At 49.7% G+C, this 26,714-nt stretch overlaps 1 protein-coding gene across 1 annotated transcript; it reads left to right on the top strand.

Moving 5' to 3' along the window:
• On the top strand, nucleotides 1–26,215 carry ITM2C (integral membrane protein 2C). Its single transcript, XM_074189682.1, has 6 exons — nucleotides 1–121; nucleotides 19,443–19,583; nucleotides 21,235–21,432; nucleotides 22,865–22,975; nucleotides 23,500–23,650; nucleotides 24,488–26,215. Exons 1-6 carry the CDS (start codon nucleotides 20–22, stop codon nucleotides 24,574–24,576), a joined length of 792 nt encoding a protein of 263 aa, XP_074045783.1. The 5' UTR covers nucleotides 1–19; the 3' UTR covers nucleotides 24,577–26,215.
• The last annotated feature ends 499 nt before the right edge of the window (nucleotides 26,216–26,714 follow it).

The following is a 26,714-nucleotide window of genomic DNA, read 5'->3' on the forward strand; positions in this document are numbered from 1 at the left end:
CGCCGGCCGCGCCGGGGCCATGGTGAAGATCAGCTTCCAGCCGCCGGTGCCCGGCCTCAAGACCGACAAGGAGGCGCCCGGGGATGGGGCCAACTCGGAAATCCTCCTGCCGCAGACCCTGGTGAGCCAGAAGGATGCCACCCCCCGAGCCCCCGGGCTGTCCAAGGGAGGGGCGCCCCCTCACGCAGTCGGCCGTGGGGGATCTCTCCCTCTCGGGGCGCCGGAGCTGGGGGAGCTGGGGGGGGTAGGCCTGGAGAAAGCCCCCTCCTCCAGCCCCACTGGAGCCGGAGTCGGGGGGGGGGCAATTAGAGCCTTTGCTGGGACAGAGCCCTGGGGAAACAGCCCATCCGGCCCCGATTTAGGGGGAGAGAAGGGGGGTACAAAGCAGTCTGGCTCCTGGGGGGCCCATGGAGGGGTGGGGGTGGGGTGCAGCACCCCCGAGGTCGGTTTTCTTCCCTGCCCGGGGGGGGTGTAGCCCCTCTTCAGTCGTGGGGAGTGAGCGGAGCCGGGGAGCAGAGAAGGGGGGACGGAGGAAGAGAGCAGCCTAGGGGGAGGGGGAGGCTTATGTAAGGCGGACTGATCCGAAGTTCGGTGCTGCCGCTGGAGTGGTAACTGGGGGGCTGTCTTAGCAGGATCAGGTGTGTGCAGACTGACCTGCCAGCTCTCCCTTGTGCCCCCTTACTGCCATCACCCAGTCCACCCTCGGCCTCTTGCGGCTTCTTTTCGTAAGGATGAGGAGTAGTCTGTCAAAATTTTAATAGGGGGTTCAGTTTTTCCCCTATTGCTCCCCCAAATTCACAGAAAGTCTTACAATAAATGTCTCTTCAGGGACTGGCTTTATCTCCCCGTTTCCTCCTCTCCCTCCTCTTCTCCCCAAGTAGTGGGGGGGGTGGTGGTGGAGGAGAAGTTTCTATCTCCATCTGAATCTGGAGGGATGGTTCAGGGAGGAAGGAGACTTCTGGGGGAAAGAGCCAAAACCCCCAATCCCAACTCCAACCACAGCCCCCCCCCCCCCGTGGACTCTTTCCACTGATCTTCCCAGCCCTGCCAAGCCATCTCCTTCCCCCAAAGCCCAATGATGCCATTTACCATTCCACCAACTGCTTCGGGACTTAGCCAGTAATAACTGGCAAACCTTGAATTCAGAGCAGCAGGCAGGCCTGGCACACCAGCTGTCCTGATGGGCCCTAGTGGCCCTGGGGCTGGTCAACTTGGCCCTCCTCCCCTTCCCTTCCCTGGGGAGCAGACAGAAAAGTCTTCTTCAAAGGGCTCACTCCCAGGTGCTGGAAGGAGTGGAGATTTGGTAGCAGAGGAAGGGACCACCTAGGGTCTCAGAAGTCCTACAGCACAGTGGAGACAGCACCAGGACCTGAATTGTCATCATTTCTCTGATCATTTTTTGCTCCCAACTTAGCTGATCGAGCCTGATGGATCCAACTTCCTATTCCCAGGGGACTAGAGATATCCAGACACCTCTGGATTGAATCCTGACATCAGTGGTCTTGCTGGTTTCAGATCAGGTTCAGCTCTTTAAGGTCAAGGTTGTACCCCAGGTGAACCTCAAATGGTCAGGATCTCCAGGGATACCCTGATTCTCTTCCTTAATGTTGTTCTGGAATTTCCAGAAACCCTGCTTTGGACCTGTTTACATAGCCAGCTTCAATACCTATGTCCAGGCTGATTTGGTCTCTACTACCTTTCTGCAATTGTGTAGGTTGTGTGTGTGTGTGTGTGTGTATGTGCGTGTATATGTATCTCCCCCATGTGCATATGTGTGTATCTCTCTCCCAGTGTGTTTATATATATATGCATATATATATATGATGTGCATATGATTATATACAGTGTGTCTGTGTATTTGTGTGTGAATGTGTGTATCTCTCCCAATGTGTTTACATATATATATATATATATATATATATATATACAGGATATGTATATATATATACATATATATGTAGTATGTGTATGTGTGTGTATGTGTCTCCCCCAATGGGGGCCTTTGTTCACACCGCAGACAGATTGCTGCTATCACCCCCAATAAAAGGAGGCTGTGTTCTTTCGAGACACCAGCTCCATTAAGCTTATTTCTAGGGAGACTAAGTATCGACAGAATGCACTGACAAATGGAAAGGAGCCATTTCTACTCTGGTTTCCTTCCCTTCCTTCTGTTCATTTTTAGGCCATCTGTGTCTCATTATATCCAATCCAACAACTATCAGCAAGGCACCTACTGTGCGCCAGAGGCTGTTGGCCTCAGCTGTGGGGATTGGATCCCTTGCACCCCTCCCTATCACCAACTAGCGATCTGGCGGCATCATTCCCATGAGCTACCAGGCGGCTTCCAGGAAACCAAAGTCTTTGGGTTGGGGGGGGTGAGCAGTATGGTTGAAAGTGGGAGTTCTAAGAGGAAAAGCCACCCTGAGGATTAGTCCATCTAGAGACAGGTTTGAATATATCAGATTGAGGCATTCTGTGGCCCACAACCACAGGCTGGTACTTGGCTGGTGTTGTTGGTGAGATAACAGGCCTCACTGATCCAGGAGGAGAAACCAATTCAAAGACCAAGAGACTCCCGCATTATCCAAGACCACCCCCAATAGCCCTGTTTCCTATCAAGTCAGACCAAGGGGTGGAATGGTTCTGGAAAAGGGAAGGGAGATGGACGTCTCTGCACACATATCCCTCACAATAATAGACATAATTATGCAAGTCAGGCCACAACCACTTGGTTGGCACCGTCCTCTTTGAGACCGAAGGCCAACTAACTGTACCAGGAGCTGGGCTGCTCTGGGGATAGAGATAAAAAGTCCCTGCCCTTCAGGCCCCTTCATTCTACCGAGATAGAGAATGAAATTTAAGGAGAGAGAGCCCATTGCCATGGAATCAAAGATTCAAGAGCCAGAAGAGATCTTTGCGGTCATTTACTCCAACTACCTCATTTTACAGATGGGAACACTGAGCCCCAGACAAGTTAAGTGATGCAGTGGCCAAGCCAAGGTTGAGTCTAGATTCTCCAGTTTCTCCAGATAGACAGTGCCACCCTCCCCCACCCCATCCCCCACTGTCTCCCCAGAACCAAGACTCAGGAAGGATTGCCTATTGGGCAGAGGAGGGGGCCATGAACTAAACCATGACCCTCAGAGGTTGGGATTATTGGCTGGAATGCTGAACTGGGAGACAGGGGACCCTGCCTCAGACCCTGACCCAAGGCAAGCCCTTCTCCTCTTTCAGACTCAGTGGTCTCCTATCTTACTTGGGGATAATAAGCAGCTAACTTTAAACGATGTCTGGAGGAGCAACGGCAAAATCTACAAAAGTGCTTTTCAGACCCCAAAGCCCAGTTCTTGTAATTATTGTTGCTGTCACTGTTCCCAGAAGTGAGGAAGGGGTGTCTTCCATGGCTGGGGTATATGGGCAAAGATGTAGGGCTGGGCACCAGGAAGTTATCGTTTGCATGGCTCATTGAGTTTGGGAAAAGGAATGATGGGACGTGGTTGGGAGGGACGGTCACAGACGGACTGGGCAGGTTAGGCCTCTAGAACTAGCATCGACGGCATCTGACATCGAGCTGAGATGCACCCCCCCCCAATCAAAGCTGTAATAATGGAGGGAGGCAGACTGGAGGAGGGGGGCTGAATCATTCCACGGTGAATAGGAAGCCCACTGTGTGGGGCAATGCTGCAGTTTTCTCAGATCTGGACCTCTCCCCCCTTCCCATCCTTAGAGGGTCTGCAGGGACAATGATAGGCACAGCTCAAATTCTGCACAGGAATCACTAAATAGTAATTCAAGAACAGAGGAGGGTTCCCTGCAGCCTGGCCCGGCTGGGGACACAGCTGAGTCTGGCCTCTGGACCCTGGCTGGGCTAGAAGCACAAGGAAGGGGGAGCCAATAGAGCCATCGGGATTGTTCTAGAGAGGGCTGGTTGGTTTTGAGTGTTGGTGGAAGCCTCCTACACCCCGAGAGCAGAGCTGGCAGCCTTTCTTCTCCAGGAGAAACAGCCAAGCAATGATGAGAGGAGGAGGGGAGGAGGCCGCTACCCGCTGGGGCCTTCGTTCTGGGGATTGGCTCACAGTGGCAGGATTGGCTTGTTCAACTCCTTATCTCCCAGTGCTCCACCGCAAGGGGCAAAGAGAGAGAAGACAAAGAGAGAAAGTGTCCCAGAATCCAGAGCTGGAGGGGGCCCCAGAGGGTCTTACTCTGGGGTTTCAAAATAGTGAGTCTTTCCTCAGTTCCTTCCATGAGGGCCACAAGCTTAGGGATCTCATCAGTGGGGGTTTTCTCCTTGCCCATCTGTGAACCAGAGCAGCCACTGGCACAATTAGGAGGCTGTGGATCTAACAGGGACCCTAGGGATGATGGAGCTTAAGCCCCTGATATTACAGATGAGGAAACTGAGGCCACAAAAGCCAAAGTGATGTAGCACCTGGAGCTTAGGGTGATCTGAACTAGGTGATTTCTCTCGGATTGCACAGCTAGCTTGTGGTCAGAGTCTGGGCAGGGTGTGAAGCCAGGTCTTTCTGTATCAGACAGCTTTGCCTCCTCCTCGCCCCCTCTTGTCTGGCGCAGTTGGCCTCTTGGCTTGACCAGTAATAACGGACATTTATGCAGAGCCATAAGATCTTCAAAGAGTTTTATGTAAGACATTTCACTTGCTTCACCAGCCTTTGGGGTGGCTACTCTAGCTATTGGGCAGCTGGGTGACACCCTAGAGCATAAGATGTTGGGCCTAAAGCTGGGAAAACTCATCTCTCTGAGTTCAAATCCAGCCTCCTATGCTCACTAGCTGTGTGACCTTGGACAAGTCGCTTCACCTTGTTTGCCTCAAGTTTCCTTATCTGTCAAATGGAGTAGGAAATGGTAAACCACTCCATTGTCTTTGCCAAGAAACACCAAGACTGTTGTCTTCATTTTACCTATTGATGGATTAGCAAACATCCATTTCCCATAACTCTATCCTCCTGCGAAGACCTAGGAATACGAAGACAAAAGAACCAGCCTCTGCTCATAGGCAGTTTACATTCTATCAGAGGCAACTTGGGCACCGAGGTTGTTGTGGGGGTTTTGTTGTTGTCGTTCCTGTCAGACTCTCTGTGACCCCTTTGGGGTTTTTTGGGGGCAAAGATCCTGGAGCTGTTTGCTATTTCTTTCTCATTACAAATGAGGAAACTGAGGCAAATGGAGTGAAGTGACTTGCACAGGGTCACATAGAGAGTAAAAGTCTGAGACTGGATTTGAACTCAGGTCTTCCTGTCTTCAGGTCCGATGTTCTATCCACTGTGCCACCTAGGTGCCTCCTATTCACATATAAGTTTACACAAAAGCTAAGTAATTTGGGGGGGGGGAGCAAGTAGGAGGGAAGGGGAAGGAAAGGCAGAAGACACTAGCCCAGAGGTACAATTAGACTTCAAGCAAGAAGTGATGTATACAATAGCCTCTGGAGAGAGCTAGAGATCAAAGGAAGGGAGGGCATCCCTGGGCCGAGGCATGGCTCAGATAAAGGCATAGAGGTAGGAAACGGTATTAAATGGGAAGTCCTTTGTTTGGACTTTTGCCTTGATTCAGAAGCAAAAACTCAGGAATGGAAAATTAAAAGGAATTTACTGAAAAACATTCAGTCAAGTCTGGACCATCTTGACTGGCTGATTCTGCCTGAAAAAAAAAAACAACAAAAGAATTTTCCATTTAACAATAGAATGTGAGAAAGACAAAATATCTCTTTGAACTTCTGTGAAAATTAGCGTTGACCTGTTAAGTGAACTGAGGCTCCATTCCCTCTATGGGTGGTACAGCCTTTAATTGTCACAGGTGGGGGTGGAAGGGAGGCCCACCATTTCTCTGACTCTTAATGTGAAAGAAAAAATCACGGAAGCCGCAGATGAGCCGCCTGGAGACCCAGACTGCCCCAGCTAAGGTCCTCGTGATGACTGGGGGCGGGGGGGCTGTGACTGTTCCTCCATTAGTGTCTTGAACCCATCTGAAGCCCCTTGAATCTTTCCTTTAAAGTGTCCCTTGGGACCTGGGGCTACTTAGTGGTTGCTTTCTTTTCTAGATCCTGCTTGGGAGCTTGGGAATATTAGCCCTTTCTAGGAGAGGGCTGGCATGGTCTTGTCTTGGGGTTCATGGCGCCTTGGAGAACTGGGACTGTTCTCTTTTTCTGTATCCTTTGGGGTCCTATTTTAGAACGTTTCCAAGTTCTAGCCATGGTCATGGAGAATGCAAGCCCTTGGTGGGAGAGGGCGGGGATATTTCTCTTTTGTCTTTCTCCCCTCACTCTTGGGGGGCAGGTGCTGTTACCTGATCACCCCAGGTGTCTGGAACTTGGCAGGTTTGATTGGTTTGGCCCCTGCCCCCCAGAGACAGAGCTTGGCCTCCTTCCTAACCACTTGCTTGCACTAGCATAGCTTCCCAGATCCCTGCCTCTCCTTCCTCACCCCTTCTCAGACAACCCAGAAAACCTCTTGGTTTCCAGTGTCTCGACTCCCTTACAGCCTTGGCCCCTTGGAGATGGGGGGCAGCCTCCTACTAGTCAGCTCTTTGACCAGAAGTCATGTTTGAAACTTTAGGATCTAGGGAACAGCTTGTAGTGGGTCTAAGCCACCCACCTGCCCATGCAGATGCCAACCAACAATAGGGGCAGAGGAGAGGTGCCCTCTGTGCTATTCTCTGAGGGCAACAGGCCTCCTTCCATGGCAATAGGGCAATATTGTGCTTTGGGAGCCATCCCTATTTTGCTCGGCATTTCTCTATAAGTACTGACTGACTGGAGTTAAGTTGTGATTGCGAGTGATATCTGGTCCACTCTGACCTCTTGGAGGTCTGGTCGGCTCGGTCATGGCCTGGCCACTGGGGAGGGTTTCTGTCCTCAATTTGAGTTGCCTGGGCTGAGCCAGGCAGAGCGTCACTGGTTCCAGGCTCCCAGCCCCTCCATTTTACAGAGCAAGAAACTGAGACCCAGAAGGAAGGGACTCATCTACTGACCCTAAGAAGCAAGCTGGAATTCACCCCCCCCCCCCGCCCCGGTTCAGATAGAGCCCTTTTGTCCCTTATAGGAGGGTTGTAGGTTCCAGGATCAGAGTCAACTAAGCCGTCTTCTCAATTTTAAGGGAGGAAACTGAAAGGAGAATGGACTTAGCTATGGTCACACGGTTACTTAGCAGCTGGATGCCGAACCCTGAAGCCCAGGGGCCTTCCTCCTCACTCTCCCGGCCATGGGCAAGAGTAGAGCAATAGTGTGTTTGTAGGAATGACTGAATGATAAAGCAACTATTAGGCACTTACTGTGTACTAAATAAGGATGTTCCAGGTGAGCTCCTGAGACATGGCGCCCCCCAGGTCTGGGTCGGGGCACGTCTCATTTCCTGGAGCCTCTTTCATATAGCCTGGTCCAAGGTCATGCGCTAGAACCTTGGTGGGGGAGGGGGTTGAGTGGTGGAAGGTTTCCCTGCTTCTCTCTCGGAACCTCCTCTTCTGAGCTCACCTGGGCTGCTTGGGGACATCTTTGTTCCAGTTGGAGTCTGGCTCTGCGCTCCAAAGCCTCCTCCAACCTAATGCTCTGGACCCATCACTAATCCCGTGCCTGGGGCCCAGGGGGTCTGCCTGGCTTCTTTGTCACCTCAGCAAATTAGCCCAAAGGACTATGGGCCATTCAAGGATCACTCCAATTGTTTTCTGCTTCATTCTGGCCTGTCAGCAGACTGACCCTGTCGGGCCCTGTCTCTGGCATGCACTGGAGGGGCTGGCCCCCACAGTTGTGTGGACTGAGGAGGGGGAGGGCGTCCAAGGTGCCAGCCGAATAGTGAGGGGAGGGGGCAGAAGTGGTCAGCACGGAGGGAGGAAAGCAGACTGGATCCTTCTTCAGTGGAGCTGGGGTTCTAGGAGGAACTCACCAGTGGAGAAGGGACCCCAGGGTCAGAGAGATGCTTCAGGGAGAAAGCTAGAGGGACACTGAGGGAATGGTCTCTCCGAGACGTGATCACCACTGCCTCAAGAATAAAATGAGGTTGGCATTCAAGGCCTGCCTCAGTCTTTATTCTTTATTTTGGCTCCTCCCTCTCTTTGACATTGATGTCCTCCCTGTGTGCTGTGCCCTTTCTCACCACATAAAGCACCCCTCTCTCAATGGGCTTGTTGTAGGGGGATCTGGTTGCTAAAGGAAAGTCATGGGTGTCACCATCAGCAACCCCAGGGGTAGGTGGATTGCTGGACTTGGAGTCAAAAGACCTGAGTTTGAATCCAGTATGCATTTATTACCTTTGTGACCTTGTGTGTGTCAGTCAAACTCCTGGCCCTGTTTTCTGCATCTGAAAGTGAAAGACAGCACTGACTTTGGTGCTTAATTAATCCTTTGAGTTGAGCACTAGGGAGATTAGGCTGCCAGGCCTTGGGTGTCTTGCTCTGGAGGTCCCACAGTAAGGGTCAACCTTGGCCCCACCAGAGGCCACCCTTGGCCTTCACACACCAAGCAGAGTGAGCTTCCACATGGCCAAGTTTCTCTGAGGTCCTTGACCCCGGGGGGGTCCTAGGGTGGTTCCCATAGCGAGCATTAGGAGGAAGGGTCCGATGTTTGATTTTTGTCTACTTCTGGCCGTCTCACCTTATCTTGTCCATTCCAAGGACTGCTTAGGGTTTTTTTTTTTGTTTTTTTTGCAAGGCAAATGGGGTTAAGTGGCTTGCCCACGGCCACACAGCTAGGTCATTATTAAGTGTTTGAGGTCAGATTTGAACCCAGGTACTCCTGACTCCAGGGCCAATGCTTTATCCACTGCGCCACCTAGCCACCTAGCCACCCCGCCACTTTTATTTCTTTATCCTTAACCTTCCCCCTGTGGCTTTTCTACCTTTCTAAGGGACTGTGTGTGTGTGTGTGTGTGCGTGTGCGCGCGTGTGCTTGCGTGTGCTTGCGTGTTGGGGTGATGGTGGTGCCAGTAGAAAGAAACTCCTTAAATACAGTCATTTTCTAAGCCCTGTAATTTTCTCCCCATTTCCTGGTGCTGCAGATGTCACTAGCTTTTGATTAGGGGCACCCCTCTGTGCTTGCCCAGCTCTGGCCCAGCCTCTTCCTCTGAAATCTGAGTTAACTGCTTCACTTTTAATTTGGTCTCTTAGGACCCTGTAGTGAGTGATGGGGGGGGGGGGGCAAACTAGGGGGAAGAAGGTAGCATTGGGAAGGGAGAAAGGAGGAAAGAAGATGGGGTTGGGGGATTAGGGCGGAGGGGGTGGATTCTACTGCCCCTTGCCTGGGGAGTCCGCAGAGCACCCTTTCCAGCCCAGTTCTTCCAGATTCCATGGCTTGCTGGGAGCTGGAGCCATTTGAAGCATATTTTCCCCTCCGTTTGGGGCTTTGAGTTCCAGGTGGCCACTCGGCTTCCACCAGTCCAGCAAGAAACATTCCTAACTCTCTTAAGTCTTGGGCTCAGCCCTGGTGATACAAGGACAAAAGACCCCACGGCGTCCTCAGAGGAGCTTCACCTCTAAAGGAGGAAGCAGCCTCCTGCAAGCTTAGACATTATCCTCCCACCCCCCCAGCCACCGAGGGCTCCCCGGGCCTTCTGCCCCGACTGTCTCTTTGCATTTGGGGGCTCACTAAAGGAAGACCTATTGGGTGTTTTGCTCGGTCTGGATCTGCCAAGTCCCTCCCTCTGTTCCCAGAGCCCCTCTTGCCTGCATCATTCCAACAAATCCTGTCTAAATCTTTTCTAAGATGAGCTTTTAGAAAAGTGCCTCATTTTTGCCTGAAAGACTTCATTAAAATGATTTTTTTCCTGCTCTCTGGTCTCCTGCTCGGCTCTTGGCTCAGTGCCTCCTTGGTGGATTCAGTAAGATGAGTCCCTGGCTTGGCAGCCAAGGCGCCTCCCCGGCTTGTGTGCTCGTGGTGGCCAGGAAGCATCCTGGCACATTCTAGGCACCTGCCACCCTTTGCTGAATTGCTCTTGTCTGGGAGCTGAGGTTTCCCCGCCTTCCCCTTCCTCACGGCCTTATGGGGAAAGAGGGACTCCCAGAGGCGCCGGTCATCAGATGCTGGAGGCAGTGAGGTCAGCTCCTCCTGGGGCTTCAAGTGAGAGACTCACACAGATCAGTGTGTGTGTGTGTGTGTGTGTGTGTGTGTGTCTGTGTGTGTGTGTGTCTGTGTGTGTGTGTGTGTGTGTGTGTGTGTGTGTGTGTGTGTGTGTGTGACAGAGGGAGAATCACAGAGACAGCCTCATTTTGTGTGTGGGAGAGACAGACCCACGGAGCCAGGGACCTTTTCCTTCCTGCCACCGTGTCTCTGGCTTTTCCATTGCCTGTCGATTTGAGGGTCTGAAAGGGGGAGCCCTTTGCAGGTGGGGAGCAGTTTTCCCTCCCTTGAGCAGCAGATCAGCCTGTTTTTCCCTTGCAATGATTCAGAGGCCTCCTCGGATACCCATCAGCATTCTGGCAACCATAGGAGCGCCTTGGCTCTCTTCCTCTCCCTGCCCCCTCTTCCTTTTCTTCCCCTGCACTGAGGCTAGCTCTCAGATCTGGCCTTGCTGGCTCCCACTTCCTGCAGCCAGCAGCCCCTGTCTTTGTCTTTCAAACCCAGAGGGTTGTAGGGTGTCAGAGCTCGGAGCCCCCATGCCAAGGCCTCATTTGAAGTCCATCCTTGGAGTCTCCTTGTAGACTAGACAGTGGAGGCCTGTGTCCCTGGAGAGTGGAGCCCTGGGCTTCTGGGAAGGGGAACTTGGGCTGGGACCATAAGGCTGGAGGGTTCAGAACCCTGAGCGCTTGGCCCTGCCCAGGCTCTGCCTCTGCTGGGCCTCAGAAGCCCCCCGCCCCACTAGTGAGGGGGGAGCCTACCTATGTCTCATACTAATAGGACCATTTTTTGTTTCTAACCTGTCCCAAATTGAAGATCATGGGTTTTCTCTCCCAATTTTTTAAATTTCTATGTTCAGAGCATGCCACTTCATCCATTCATTCACTCATTCACTCACTCATTCATTCATTTGTTCATTTGTTCATACATTCTCTGGGCCTTTTCTGCTGCCTGTTCTTTAGAAATAAAATGCATGGAGTAGCTAGGTGGCACAGGGGATAGAACACGGGCCCTGGAGTCAGGAGTTCAGACCCAGCCTCGGACACTTAATAATGACCTAGCTCTGTGACCTTGGGCAAGTCACCTAACCCCATTGCCTTGCCCCCAAACCACCAAACCAGAAATAAAATGCAGTTCAATGCCTTTTTAAAAACACCTCCAGGAAAGGAGCTCTCTGAGAGCAGAGCTGGTTTCTTCTTTTTCTTGCTTTGGTCTTGTATTCTTAGTATCAGTAGCCAGCACACGGTGGGTCCTTGGTAAGCAATGGTTGGGTGCTTCTTGGTCATGAGTGCCTGGCTACTCTGATGGACAAGCTTCCCTGCCTCCAGAAGTCTATTTGGGGGGACAGCTAATCCCTATATAATGCAAAGGGAATGGGATGGGGCGGGCCAAGAAGGATCAGCCGGGGAGGGGAGAAGGAAGGAGAGGGCACCTCCCCGGCTGATCCTTCTCGCTAGGTCTTCAGTGTAGCTAGGGACCCCAACAGGCAGAGCACTCTAGACATGAGGACAAGGTCATGGCAGGAAATAGTAATGATGGCTAACATTTATATAATACTTAGCACACACTAAACATTTTACAATGAATGTCTCATTTGATTTTCCCAAATCTCGGGAGCTAGGGGCCATAATTATCCCCATTCTACCGATGAGGAAACTAAGTCAGGCAGAGTGACTAGTAGAAAAAACTAGGATGTGTCTGGAGCCAGATTTGAACTTGGGTCTCCCTGACTACAGGTCTGACACTCTCTACTGCTCCTAGGAAACAGAAAGGAGGTCCATTTGACTGGAACATAGGAGAGGTGAAGGGCTGTAATTATCCACCAGAAGAAGAGTTGGACACAACTGAAGATACCTAAACACATTGACCCAGGTGGATGTGATTTGCTCAAGGTCATTGAGCCGAGCTGGAAGAAACCTCAGAGACCACCTAACTTAATTAACTTGGTTAGAATATGGAACAATTGGCTAAGCCACCCAACCTATCCACAAGAAGGAAGCCCCTAGACGACGATGATCCTTCAGCCTCCTTTTGGGGACTGCTCTTGATTAGCAAACTTGCCTCCATTTGGAATGGAAAATGAGTCTTTTAATTTCCAGCTACTGACTGATTTCAGTTCTTTTCTCTTGGGCCAAGCAAAATGTCCAATACTTCCTCTATCTGGCAGCCCTCCAAAAGTTAGCTCTCAGGACCGAGTCCCTTAACTGACACTTGTGTGGCTTGGTTGGACATCCTGCTGCAGCTCTTCCCTTCCCCCGTCTCTACTGGTTGTTCTCTGTGATGCAATTTAGCAGTTTGGGGTGTGGGGGGAGTGTGACTGTGTGATCCCTGGTGTGAAAAACTCCTACTAGTACATAGAAGAAATTCATTCACAAGTCTGAGAGTTGCTTGGGGCGTTGGAAAGTGAGATGACTTGCTTAGGATTATGAAGCCAATAGGAATAAGAGATGGGGCTCCATCAGTTTAGGTCTTCCTTCTCAGTTTAGCAATGTGTTTCTAAAATGGGACTCCTGAAATGGAACCCTGCTTGCTGAAGATGTCGTCAGACTAGAGATAATGGTCATGGTGGTGAGCATGAATGTTGGTGCCACTACTACCGCCACCCCCTACCCATCCCCTTCCTTCTTTGCTGAGCTCCCTCCATATCGGTGTGGAACATGGCTGACTTAGTTATGGTGATTGCATTTTGAACTGCTTTTTTTCTTTCTCTCATTTTTGGCAGGGTCAAAAGAGATGACTTGCCTAGTTTGGGGTTGGGGGGAGGAAATGAAACCATGAGAGGTAAGATTCAAATACTTTCTGACCCCTGGACAAATGACTCTTATCTTCCTGTACCTCACATCTCATCTTTAACATGAGAGGACTGGACACCATGGATTCTAAACACCCCCTCCCCCATTCCATAAAATCAATAAAAGCTCAAATAAATAATTCCTGCTGATAGCCCTTCATGTAGCTCTTTATAGTTTATAGAGGATCCCTTTGGCTCCCACAGCCCTATGGGGGAGAACTATGGGAATGGGATGGGGTATTTGTTTTGACCCTGATTTCACAAATTCAGAGGTGAAAAGTCTTGCCTAGGATGATCCCACATCTAGGAAACTGAGATGCCATTAGATTTGGTTCTCTTCCCACTCTGCTCTCACCTCTTGGGTCATCAGCAGCTTCTCTTTGTCTGGCCTTTACTTCCTGCTGCCAGTTCACCCTTTGGATTTTTCTTGAGTTTGAAGCTCACTTGTGGGTTTCCTTCCCACAAGCATTTTGGTCTGGTCATGTTCCCTCTCATCCAGTAATTTCATGGATGACTATGGGATATAAAGTCTTTCTTTGAAAGGTGAAAGGGAGCAACGTCCTTGAGGGTCTACTTCCTTATGGGGACTGGAGTTGAGTCTAATCCCTTTGTGTTTGCCTTGGTAGGTTTTGATTTGTCGATATATTGAGAGCTCTGATCCTCCTTACCACCCTTTCCTGCCTTTTTTAATGCCCTGGCCATGGTGCTGAAAACGATGCGATCACCCCTCTGCTCCCCAGGCCCCCAAAGGCCACTGGCAGTAGGGAAGGCTGGTTGCCAAGGCATGCCTCCTGTTGTATAGCAACCAATTACAGCTTAATTAGCCTAGAGTTAATTTGGATATTGTGGCAGAACTGCTGACTCTAGCAGGTGCTGTCTCTCCCTGGGCCGTGGGGCTCTGGTGAGTTGATGGGGTGATTCAGCATGTCGCTTACCGGACCTCTCGGGCCCCAGCATTGCTAAATCATTTCATTTGAGTAATTTCACTCTTGGATGAGATGGAAAGGGCCAGAGGAGAGAAGTTTCAGCTGTGCTAAGCTTGGGAGGTTTTTGCTTATATAATCAGCACAAAGGTGGAGTTGGGGCACTCTGAGCAGGGAGATGGGTTGCCTTGGCAACTGGATGCGATATTTTTCTATCTTTCAAATTGGAACCCAAAAATGCTTACTAGTCTTTTAACAATTGCTCTGAACCTTTCTGCTTTGTAGGGGGAACAGATAATTTTCTGGAGTCTTTCTTGCCAGTGATGTTTAAAGACTTCTTTAATGGGGGCGGGAGGCAGGCTTGACTGCACCTCTTGCTTCCCATCTCCATCTCTGTTACAGGTCCCTATTGTGTCTGACAGCAGCTGTCTATCTCTCAGCAGCCAGGCCTGGAGGCTTAGGACAGGCTCCCAGTCCAGAGACCTGGCTTCTCTCAATCTAGATCTGAGTATATAGCTAGTTATAGAACCAAGAAATCTCAGAGTTGGAAAGGAGCCCAGTGACCACCTAGTGAGACTTCGAGCTTAAAAAATCCTTTTATGACATTTACAGCATTTTGTCATCCAACTTCTTCATGGAGCTCAGTGAGGAGGCTATGGCAGCTATCCAAGCAAGAAGGGAGAAGGAAGGAGTGTGGGGAGGGCAGAAGGAAGAGATGCTGCAAAAAGGAAGTGGCTGATTCTTTGTGATAATACAGTGGGGGTGAAGGAGATGAAGAGTCCAAGATAAAGGAAATCCACTATTTCTCAAGGCAGCTCATTCGTCTTTGCTAATCCCTTCAGACTGTTACAGTTTTCTTTGCATCAAACCCAGCTCCGCCTCTATTCCCTCTTCCCACCTTGCTCCTGGTTAAATCAATAAAAAGACTGTGGCTTTATTTGTCTTAATCACCCATAACTTAATCTTTTAAAAGTAAAATTTTTATGGAAGCATTTTTTATTTTGTTTCACTTTTTCCCATAGCCCTCTCCTTCCCCTTTCCACAATCATGCCTTATAACAAAGATTTTTTTAAAGAAAAAGCAATGGGGACAGCTAGGTGGCACAGTGAATAGAGTACTGGCCCTGGAGTTAGGAGGACCTGAGTTCAAATTTGACCTCAGACACTTAATAGTAGTCTAGCTGTATGACCTTGGACAAGTCACTTAACCCCATTGCCTTGCAACCCCCCTCCCAAAAAAATAGAAAAAAAAAGAAAAAGGAATAGGGGGAAAAATGAGAAAAATGACCCACATATTGAAACAATTTGAAAATATAGACAGTGAATGGGGGTGGCGAGTGCTTTCTCATTTCTTCTTCCAGTCCATGCTTTGCCTTGTATCTCACACTTAACTGATTCAGGATAAATGATCATTTGTAAGCCATCCTAAAATTAATTTATAGAAACAAAGCAACACATTTATTGAGCTACTCAATATGTATTCAAATTGCCTACTTGTGCCAGGTGCTGGAGAGACAAAGAATGAAACCTGTCCTCAAGGTGCTTACGTTTTACTAGTTAAGAATGTTGTTGGATTTTGTTGTTGTTATACTGTTGTTTCAGCTGTGTCCAACTCATCATGACCCCATTTGGAGTTTTCTTGGCAAAGATACTGGAGTGGTTTACCATTTCCTTCTCCAATTCATTTTATAGATGAAGAAACTGAGGCAAAGTGGTTAGGTGAGCTAGTAAGTATTTGAGGCCAAATTTGAACTCAGATCCTCTGACTTCAGGCCTAGTACTTTATCCATTCCGCCTAGCTAAGAATCCGTGGATGAAGAAATACAAAGTAATTTGGGTGGAGATGGGGGAGTAGGCAGTAAGAGTGTCCATAACTCAGGGCCACATGTTTGGCCACTTGAGTATGACGGATGGGAAGTCACCAGTCCAGAAAGACCTTGATGGCCAAATGGGGAAGGGCTTTAAAGGTCTCTTTTCTTCTGATGTCAGAAGATCTGTACTTTGGGTTCACTCTGAAAATACTTGGTATCTGGGTTCACATTTCTTTCAGTGGAATGTCAGTGGATGATGCTCTTTTGTAACCCTATAAATTTGAGTTGAAATGAACTGAGTTCTTTCTCCTACTTTCTCTTTCTGAGAGCTCATGTTGATTTAGCATTTCATAAGGAATCTTGGACCCAGGACCATTTGTTTCTCTGAAGCTCACAAACCTCCCAGGTCCTAGCCTGGGTGCCCACTCGGGGGACTTGGGCAGCAGGACTGTTTGGGCCTATGCTGTGCAATCCTGCTGTGGGGCAGGGAGGGACCACACCTAGGCCTTGGCCTCTTTAGAGAAGTTTATTGTCCCTTAAATAGCTATAAATCAAAAGTGAGAAATGTCCACTAAAGGGACATAGGATTGTAGACTCTTGAGTGGGCAGATCAAATGGCCCAGATCCCTTATTTTAGAGACGAGGAAACTTAGAGACCCAGGAGGGGAAGGGAAAACCCAAGATTTTATTGAGAGGCACAGCTTCCAGAAACCAGATCTCTTTCTATTCTGCCTTGGTCAGACCGTAAGGAATATTGAGTTCCATCTTGGATTTGGGGATTCCCAGAGAGCAGCAACCAAGATGGCAGAGGATGCAGGCTCACCCCTTTGGAGGAACCAGGGCATGGTAGCCAGAGGGAGGTGCAGAACAACTGTGTCCCGATACTCCAAGGGTCTTCTTGTTGAGGGGGACTCCGAAAGTTAGGATTTGGGAGCTCTGGAGTAAGATACCAAAGGAGACTTAGGCTCCAGACCAGTAAAACCTGATGATGAGAACTGTCCCAGAGTGGGATAGGTTCTTCCTCACTGATATTCAAGCCATGGCTAGGGGAACTTGTTGTCTTGGGGCAATAGCAGCATAAAGGAAGGGGGGAAAAGTGGAATGAGCAGGTCTGGGTTCAAATCCTTACTCTACCAACGACTACTGTGTGATGAGGTATTCCCCTCTCTGGGACTCAGTTTCCTTCTATGGGAAATAGGTTTAATCTAAAAGGCCTTTCAGGTTCCTTTGAGTTGTAGCTCTCTTCCCCTAGGCGTTGGATGGCACCCAAAGACTTTCCCAACTCTCACATTTCTGGGATTCTGGAATCTTCCTTTGTGTGAATTGTAAAGACTGTCCATGGAGTCTCAGTTTCTGTGTATGTCTTTGCATACATGTGTATGTGTATACACATCCATGAAGCCTCTTAAACCTCTTATTGGGATTATGGTAGGAGAGCAGCTGGTTTGGATTATTGAAGTCTGAATTTTAGGATCCATTTGATAAGACTCAGACTCCTCCCACTCCTCCCCCATACACAGTCTGTTGCCAGGTTGTGCCCTTTCTGCCTTCAGAACCATGTTTCAACAACTCCCCTTCTCTCCTCTGACTGGGCTGCCTTCTTGGCGAAGCCCTTCTCACATTGACCTGAGCTGTTGCCAGAGCTGATTGATGAGTCTCTCCCCCATCTAGTTCAGCATCCACTCAACTGACTCCCTCGCCCTCTGCCTCCATCTGTGCAGCAGAGCTAGAGGAGTGAGGGGGTGGGGGTAGGGGGATAAGGACCGGAATGATGGTCCCTTCCTCACTGGGGCAGGAGCCAGGAGTTTGCTGCGTTGAGCTGTGGGGGTTTTTCCGCCCCTATCCTTCTGTCCTGAGCTGTTAGGGAGCATTTGCTCTTTGGGGGCCAAGTCTCAGCACCCCACTTCCAGACAAGACCCGTTCAGCTGGGGGTATTACCCTCCTCGATAGCTATGCAATGACCATTGCTGTCCTGCTCCCCAAGGTCATTGGCAGCCTCAGCTCTGAGGTTGCCCCTGGGACCCAGGTAGAGTGAAACAATGGACAAATCAGGTAATTGGCTGGGAGGACCAGGGTGTCAGGGCTGGAAGGGCAGGGGGCATTGAGATCATTGAGCCCAATCCCTTCCTTTGAAAGACTCTGGGGTTCAGAGGGGTCATATATGAGTTAGAGCGCCTTCCTTCCCGGCTCCAAGCATGACCTACCATGATCATGTTCTGACAGCCTCAGACAACAGGATGCCAGGGTCGCAAAGGGCAGAGTCTCAGAGAGGGAGACAAGGAAGGATTTTGCCTTGCTTGATGCCTCCTCACCCTCCCAGGCTCCTGGCTCTTTGCTTCCTGTGCTACCCTGATGGGAAGCCAAGCTGTAATCTTTGCAGGATAGGGAGGGGAGGGGAAGAGGAGAGAGGGAAGGGAGAAGGGTTTCTCTAAGGCTGTTGCCTTGGGGATGGGAGTCTAGGATGCCACAGCTGCCAGAGGCCCCTGGCAATGGCTGGCAGCCAGGAAGCAGGAATGTCCTTGAGTTATTTCCCTGTTTTTCACCCATAGCAATATCTCAGATATTCCAGCGTATTGGAGCTGGGGAGATCGCCGCCCCTGAGCTCTTTGATCTGGATCAGAAAGTCTGTCCTCCAAATGCTCAATGCTGTGACAAGTGGAGGAGTGGAAGGGATGATCCCTACCTACTGGGGTCTATTGGACAGACTTCCACCCCAGGGATCTTTGAGGCATGGCCGTGGGGAAGAGAATTGTGGCTCTGCCCCTTACTGTGTGATCTTGGAAAGTCATGAGACTGACTCATCTCAAGGAGGGGGCTGGGCCAGATGATCTCTGCCTAGGTGACCCTGGTCAAATGACTTCCTCTCTTCCCTCAGTTTCCATCTCAGGAAAATGAAAATATGGAGTTAGCTCCCAGGTCTGTCTCACTGAAGGTACCTTTACCAGGAATGCAGGAGGCAGCTGATCTGTACAGTGGACGAAAGGCCAGCATCCTAATGGATGGAGGTTTAGGAGACAGGTCTCTTAATCTTAACATTGTCACTCAGTGGGCTCTTACTTTGATTTACATTTTTCAGAAACTACTATTTTGACTCCCTCATCCAGTGTATCATTTCCCCTTTTGCCTTGTCCAAAATATTGATGAAGATATCGACCAGAACCTGCCCAGGGGAGATCTCTGAAGCTCTCAGTTAGGAACTCTCCCCAACAAGATATATACAATGAGAGAGGTTGATTACTATGATTCAATGAATCCTGACTCAACAACCTCTAATTGTCCTTGGAGAGGTAAAGGACTCTTTGTGTGTGTGTGTGTGTGTGTGTGTGTGTGTGTGTGTGGAAGGCTTTTGTAGTTGTTCAGTCCCTCTCTTCATGAGGTATTTTTTTGGCACAGATATTGAAGTGGTTTGCCAATTCCTCCTTTACTTCATTTGAAGATAAGGAAACTGAGGCAAATCAAGTGAAGTGACTTCTCCAGGGTTACACAGATAATGAGTGTCTGCGGCTGGATTTGAACTCAGAAAGATGAGTCTTTCCAATTTCAGACCCAGTGGTTTTTGGCATCACCTAGTAGCCCATAGAGTACGTCAAGCTTTGTGGTATTCTATATTCTATATTTTGATCCTGTGAAGCAGAGGCTATTATTTATGCCCATTATACAGATGAGGAAGCCAAGAGCTTTAACTAGCCTCAAGTCCCCCAGGTCAGAGTTAAGAGCATCAGAGTCAGGATTGGAACCTCTGCCCCCTGACTTCACAATTTCCCTCGATTCCTGATCCTTAGCCATTGACCTCTTGGAGGCTGGGGAGGGGATCATGTTACTGTCTGGAGGCTAACACCATTTCCCCCCCTTTTTTCCCAGGAGGATGGGCTGCCCCCAGGCACTACAGCAGCCCGAAGGAATTTGATCAGCAGCATGTTCACCCTGACCACGGGCATTGTCCTCCTCCTGGGCCTCCTCTTTGCCTCTGTCTACATGTACAGGCACTACTTGATACCTCAGGTGAGTGGGCCTCATTCCCCACTCCACCCCAACATCCACTACAAATTGACATTCATAAAACAGATCTCTGAGTTTGCCAGCCCTCTGCTCAGAATGGTCAGTGGCTTCCTGCTTCCTCCAGGATAGAATAGAAAGTCCTCAACTTAGCACTGAAAACCTTTCACAATCTGAGTCCTAGCACTTCATAATTACTTCAGCTCTTCTCATCTTTGGTCAAGGTGGCCTGCCCAAGGTTCCCTCTGAAGGACGTCCCATCTGCCACCTTCATACCTCTGCCTAAGGCATTCCCTCCCCACATCTGGCATGAATGACCTTCCTCCTCCTTTCTACCTCCTGGAATCCCTAGTTCTCTTCAAATGACAATTCAGCTGCCACTGTCCATCGGAGACCTCCTCGATTGAAAGTTAAGTTTGGGGGTGGCTAGGTGGTGCAGTGAGCACCTACAAGCCACTTAACCCCATTGCCTTGCAAAAAAAAAAAAAGGAAGTATGAAGCATCTCCCATCCCCACTTGGAAAGAGCTTACATTTTTAGAAATGACTAAATATCCCCTTATGTCTCCTCTTTCTGTCTCTGGTCATTCCATATAAAGTATATTTAAGGGGGGGGGGAGGCAGAAGAGAAGGAAAATCAGCAAAACTGATCTAAACAATAGGAAAAAATGCCCCCCCCATGCACCCCCACCTCTAAAAGGAGAGACTCAGATTTTGTCCATTTCCCCAATTCCAGACTTATATTGACTAGAGGCCTCCAGGGCCGCCCCTGTTGTGTAGCTTAGAGAGCAGCTCTCTGTCTGACTCATTACCAAGGTCTTTGGGTGCTGAGAGCTTGGGTGGGGGTAAAGGGCAAAGGGTGGTCTCAGACACCTAGCCTGGTTCTGGGGACTTCCCCCAAGTGTGTCATTTCAAACTTGAGAAATAGGGGCCATGTGAGGCCCAAGCCTCTGTGAGTTGCAGTTGACTCAAATGAATGTACAAGAAGGATGTGAAGCCCAAGGAGCTCCCCCTGCCCCGTGTAGTGTGAACCCCCCGCTTCTCGGCGGGAACTTTGCCAAGCTTAGCGGCTTCCTGGCTTATTGTTCTCCTTTTCTACACTGAGGTCAATCCTGAGCAGGTCACATTGGGACTGGCGTCCCCAGCTTTGCTACCTCTCATTCATTCCCCATTTCCCATAAGCCAGACATGACTCAGACAGTTCTTCCCCTTCAGACTTCCTCCTTGAAGACTTCAGCCCCCAGCCCTGGGTTTTCCCTTCTCTCTTTGAATAGAGACCCAGAGGACAGGGGGGGGGGAGTTGGGAATGGACCCACATGAGCAGGTTATGAAGATGAGCCCTCTAAAGCCCAAAGGACAAAGACCAAGAAGGAAGACTTCACAGATGACTAAAGGGTTGGGAAGAGGGGGTACTCTAACTTCCACAGCTTTGGGAACCCTACAATGGAAAGAGCACCCCTATGTAAAGTTAGAGGACCTGGTTTCTCTTCTGGTATTGCCTGTTGACCTTGGGTTGGTAAATCATCCCCTGTGAGCCGCCATTTAGATCGCCTGTAAAATGGTGATGACGATGGACAGCCAGCAAGCATTGGTGGAGTGTAATGGACCAGACTTATCCCCGTTCCTAACTCCATTTTGATCCTCCTGATCTCTTCTAAGATCTCACACCGGCCTCGGGAGAATGTATTTCACTGCGGGGTCGTCTACGAGGACTCGCTCTCTTCCCCCTTTCACAGTCGTCTGGAGCTTCAGGAGAATGTGGAGATTTACATCAAGGAGGATTATGAACATATCAACATCCCCGTGCCCCAGTTTGGGGGTGGTGATCCGGCCGACATCATTCATGACTTCCAGCGGGTAAGGGTGTGGTGGGGCAGGTCTTGAAGGTTCTGCCTGGTAGGTAGAGACCTTCATATGTAGGGAGGTAGGTGATCCCATTCTGGCCAGTCTGGCGACACACTCCATCATCACTCAAGCCCTTCTCATTCTTAGAGAGCCATCCCTGAAGCATGGACATCAGGAGTGGAATTCTTTAGATGGGATCCATATGGGATAGAATCAGACAAAGCAATGCGTATCGATGGTTATGTTCCAATAAGATTAATGATGTTCCTGTAGCTTTAAGATACAATGAAATCTTGCCATTTTGGTTCAGCTTTTGGAGAGTCTATTTTTGTGCCATAGTTTTTCTCCATAGAAAAATAGTGAATGACCATGCAGTATAATAAAAAGACCAGTCATTAGTGTCTGTATGAACTTCTCTGAGCCTCAGTTTGCTGATCTGGACAATGAGATGACTGGCCAGGGGCCCTTTCCTGCTATGGCTCTGATTCTGTTGTCCTAAGTAATTTCTCTTATCTGTAAAACCAGAGGAGTTGGATCAATAATGATTAACCATACTGATTATCCATACTGATAATAAGAGATATTTCTTTCTAAGTTTTTTATAAACTAGTAAATAATTCACAAACATGAATATTTTCACACACAAAACAGTAAGACAAAAGGGTTGTGTATGAAATGATGAATCTGTCTTCTATGGCCTATTTCTTTCCAAAGTGTATTAAATTAAATGTGGTGGCACCAACCACATCGCCCTGCTTGTCTGTGGTCTCCTGAGCTGCCTTTTACTTCCTTTCATGCATTTTTAAAATGCTTCCTTGGTAGAGCTGACATTTACAATGAGGGCTGCTGGTTTCTGAGTTTCCTTAGAGACATGATCTCATGTGAGCCTCTGTGAGATGGGTGCTGTGTGGTCACAGCGTTGCAGAGAGAGATGGGAAGTGGAGAGAATCAGAGGATCCTGGGGCCCCTGGTGTCACTCCTTTGTTTTTGCATGTGAACAAACTGAGGGAGGTTGATGGGATCTTAGAAATGGAGCTCAGCCCATTTTACAGATGGGGAAATCCAGGCTTAGTGAGATCAAGTGACTTGTCCAAAATGACACAAGCCATGAGCATGGGAGTGGGGAGGGGTTGGTTTGATCCCAAGTTTTTTTCCTCTGTGTTCCCAAGTCTCCAATAGAATGTTCTTAGGCAGTAACCAGGCAAGGCATGGGGGTGGAAGAGTGAATTCTTCTCACCTCCATTCACCCATAGTCTTTGACTTGCGAATCTGAAGGAGGTGGAAAGAGATGACAATGGCCCATTCCCTAGTGGAGTGGCTGACAGGGATTCAGGAGAGATTGGGGGGCTATAACATCCAAGCTGGGCAGGATGGGGTATGGTGGGTGACCGGCTGGGCTGGGTTCAGAGCCCCTCACCAGGGGCTGACTTTTTCCTGGTTCCAGGGCCTGACTGCCTACCATGATATTGCATTGGACAAGTGTTATGTCATTGAGCTCAATACCACCATTGTGATGCCCCCAAGGAACCTCCTGGAACTGCTGGTGAATGTGAAGGTGGGTGCAGACCCCCTCCCCTGCCCCTCTCTGCTGCCAGGCCTCTAAGAAGCCTCAATAGTCTCCCTTTTGTTTCAATAAAATACAAATTCCTGCTTGGGCATTCAAGCCCTCCCCACCTGATGTTAATCCCATCACTTCCCCTCGGACCTCCACACTCCAGCCAGACCCATCCTTTGACTGTTCTCTGGACACACCTCCCACCCTTAGCTTGGGCTGTGGTCATTCAGGACCAGGTTTCCCCACTTCTGCTTCTACTCAGGTCTCACTTCAAATGTCATCTTCTACATGAAGTTTCTTTCAATTTTCCCTGAGGCTCATACTCTTCCTCTCCCCTCCCAGAACTTGGAGATACTTCATATTGACTTGGTTGGGTTCACATAGAATGCAAGCTTCTGGAGGGCAGGGAATCATGTTTTGGCCAGGAGATATTGTTTATTAAAATGAATTGAATTGAACTCAGTGTCCCATTTGGGAGCCTGGTTTGGTGGACTGACGCTTGTGTGCGCCCCCTGTTGTTTCAGAAGGGGACCTACCTGCCCCAGACTTACATCATCCAGGAGGAGATGATCGTCACCGAACACGTCAGTGACATGCAGCAGCTGGGATCCTTTATCCACCGCCTGTGTAGCGGCAAAGAGACCTACAGGCTGCGGCGCCGCACCACGAGGAGACGTAAGAGATAGTGCCAGCCTTTGTCTGACAGTCTCAGGGGTCCGCCCTGCCACTGCCACTGAGGGCCAATCTAGGTTTTCCCCTTAATCTCACCACCCAACATCACACAGGGAAGCTCTTGCTTCAACTGGGGCACTAAAGTGCCTTAATACACGAAGAAGCAAAGAGCCAGTTCGCTTTTTGCAATGGAGGGGTTGGTTATGGTCTAACCCAAGACTAGAAGAGACTTTAGAGGCCATGGAGTTCAATCCCTCATTTTACAGGTGGGGAAACTGAGACCTCAAGAGGGTTAGTTTGCTTTAAGGTCAAACAGAGTAAGGTTTCACATAATGACACCAAATTCACTCCACCTACTGTCCCTAACTACTTTCCACATAGGAGACTTATGATAAACCAGAAGGGACAAAGAGAGTTGTTAGATTCATGAAGCTGCCGTCTTGCCCCTTGTCTGATCCAAGATCCCACCTGCCTCTGGGGCAGAGGAGGCCAGGGAGAGCGAGATGCTTGCCTTTATGCCATCCCTCCCTGGATGACGTCCCAGCGCCTTGAACTTTTCCTAGTTTAATTATCCACTGTGAAAACGAAGACGGTACCAACGCATGTTGCTTCTACACATTTCTTTCAAGTTCTTGGGGATGGGAAAATGGATGGCCAGGTTCCAGGGCCCCAGATTGGTTGACCCAGCCCTTGTCATCACCACTGGCCTTCAGCCTCCATCTCCTTTGGCACTGAGAGACCTCGGTCCCCTTGTCTCCAGGTTCCAAGGCAACCGTGCCTGTTGGGGATCATTGAGCCAACATTGTCTCTCATCGGACTTTGTGTGTGTGTTCTCTTCAGGTATCAACAAACGGAGCACCGGAAAATGCCACTCCATCCGACACTTTGAGAACACGTTTGTGGTGGAGACGGTGATCTGCGAGCAGTAGAAGACCCCTCTCCTCTCTCCTTCCCCACTGCGGGCCTCTACCCCTTGATTCTTCCCTTCTTCCTTCTCTTCCTTCTTGGGTCCCCGCTTTGCATCTACCTGTGAAAACTTTCCTTTAGATTTTGTCCTTTTCCCGACTTTTCTTTGCCTCCCCCTCTTCCCCCGTTCAGAGCTGTAGCCCCCCTGGCTCCCCCTCTACCTCCCCTGTCTCTCTTAGCAGTGCCTGACTATAGATTGGAGGCTGGGGCGGGGGGATAATATTTATCTTGGGATTACATTTATTGGGTGTCTTGGAAACAAAAGTTCAATGGGACTCATGCTTTGAGTTTCAATGGTTGGAGATGAGGAGGGATCATGGGATGGTCAAGCTAGATTTAGGAGATCGTTATCGAGCTAGAATGAGAAGTCATTTAATCCAACCTCCTAATTTTACAGTTGGAGAAACTGAGAGTAGAGAAGGCTGGCCCAGGGTAGCTCAGTCAAACTGGAATTTGAACTCAGGTCTTCTAATTCTGAAGCCAGTGTACTTCTCATGGCTCCAAGGGGTCAACACTGTAGGTTATCCACTTTCTTCTTGGAAGTAATGGGAAGGCCTTGGCTATCTTGGGGGGTGGGGAGCAGAGGATTCACAACAGGGGCCTGGATAAAAAGCACAAGGTTAGGCTGATGCCCCAGCACATTTCTTCCCAGTGCCCAATGGGTGGGGGGGGGGGAGGGAGGGAGGATAGGTTGTTCTCAGGGAAGGGGAAGCATGGAGCACCAGGTGAGTACAATCTGTCTGTATAACAGAACTCCCCCTCCCCCCAAAAGAAGTGGGGCCAGTCACCCAAGTCCAAGGTTACCCATGCTGCTGTCCATGGTAGCAGACAGGTGGGCATAGCCTTGGAATGAGGCTCTGGGGGAAGGGCCCCTTGGTGCAGGAAGCAAAGGATTGGCATTCCTAGGTTGGTCAGGGAGTGGCACGCAGGGTGGAGAGGGTGGGGGGTCACCACTGGGGTTAGGGAGGAGCCTGTGAAGGGGCAGAGCCTCTTCTGAATCCATTTCAGGGTTGGAATCAGCCATTTGACCTCAGACTTAGAATGAGGATCTAATCCTGGGAGTCAATTTGGTCCAGTTGTGGCTGGACAAAGGGGGCAGAGGGAACTTGGACCCCAGGTGCTGGGGCCCCCAAATCCAAAGCACTGAACCTTACTTCAGGTGTGACAGGTTAGGGCTGATAGCTTCTCCAGAATTAGAGATGGGGTAGGGGTGGGGGGTTGGAAAGGTATGAGCTGGGCCATTTATCCCCAGCCTCCTCCTGGATTTTAGGAATTCTCCTTTTCCCTCCTCCCTCTCACCTTCCTCTTCCTCCTTACCCCCCACCCCCACCCCCAGCCCTTGGCCTTGGGTTGGGGCGATATAAAATGTGTCCTTGTCTTTGACTTTGCATGATTTCCTCCATCATTTAATATGCTAACAACGTGTAGCCTGGAACCTTCATTAACAAAAGGGCCTCGGTTGTTCCCCCGCATTAATCATGCCCAACCCTCGGCTGCTCAGCCACTCCCCCTCCTGGGATAGGATTCCAGATGCTTTGGATATTTCATCTCTTAGATTCCTGTGGTGGGAAATGCCCATAAAACAATAAAATCTTTGACCTCTGACATGTGTATTATCTTTGTCTGTGTGTGTGTGTGTGTGTGTGTATGTGGGGGGGTGATGTGGGGAGATGGAGTGGGCTGAGGGGCCTTCCTTCCCATCTCTGCATCCATAAATAGACTTTCCATGGGTCTGACCAGAGAAGGAGGGACAGGGATGGGGTCTTGTCCCAGAAAAAAAATGATCATGGGGGTCTTCCTTCCCCCTACCCATGGATGAGAGAGAGAAAGGGTGGTGGGGCCACCGCTTGGGAACCAGAAAGATCTGAGATTCACATCTTGCTGCACCTCCTTATTTTGAGGACCCTTGGGCTACCCGGGTAGACCTCAGCTCACCTTCGAAGCCGCTGTCTTCTAGCCTTCGGTGCTGAGGTTTCTCTTTGAAGAGGTCCATCTTCCTGAAGTACGAGTCTCCCCATGTCCTTGGTCAGAGGCCCAGCATGGGTTTGGCCCTCTGACCTGGCTTGTCCAGCCACAGCGCCTAGGTCCTTCCTGCCCGTCT

Source organism: Macrotis lagotis, chromosome 5 (genome assembly GCF_037893015.1).
Source record: "Macrotis lagotis isolate mMagLag1 chromosome 5, bilby.v1.9.chrom.fasta, whole genome shotgun sequence".
Classification (NCBI taxonomy): domain Eukaryota; kingdom Metazoa; phylum Chordata; class Mammalia; order Peramelemorphia; family Peramelidae; genus Macrotis; species Macrotis lagotis.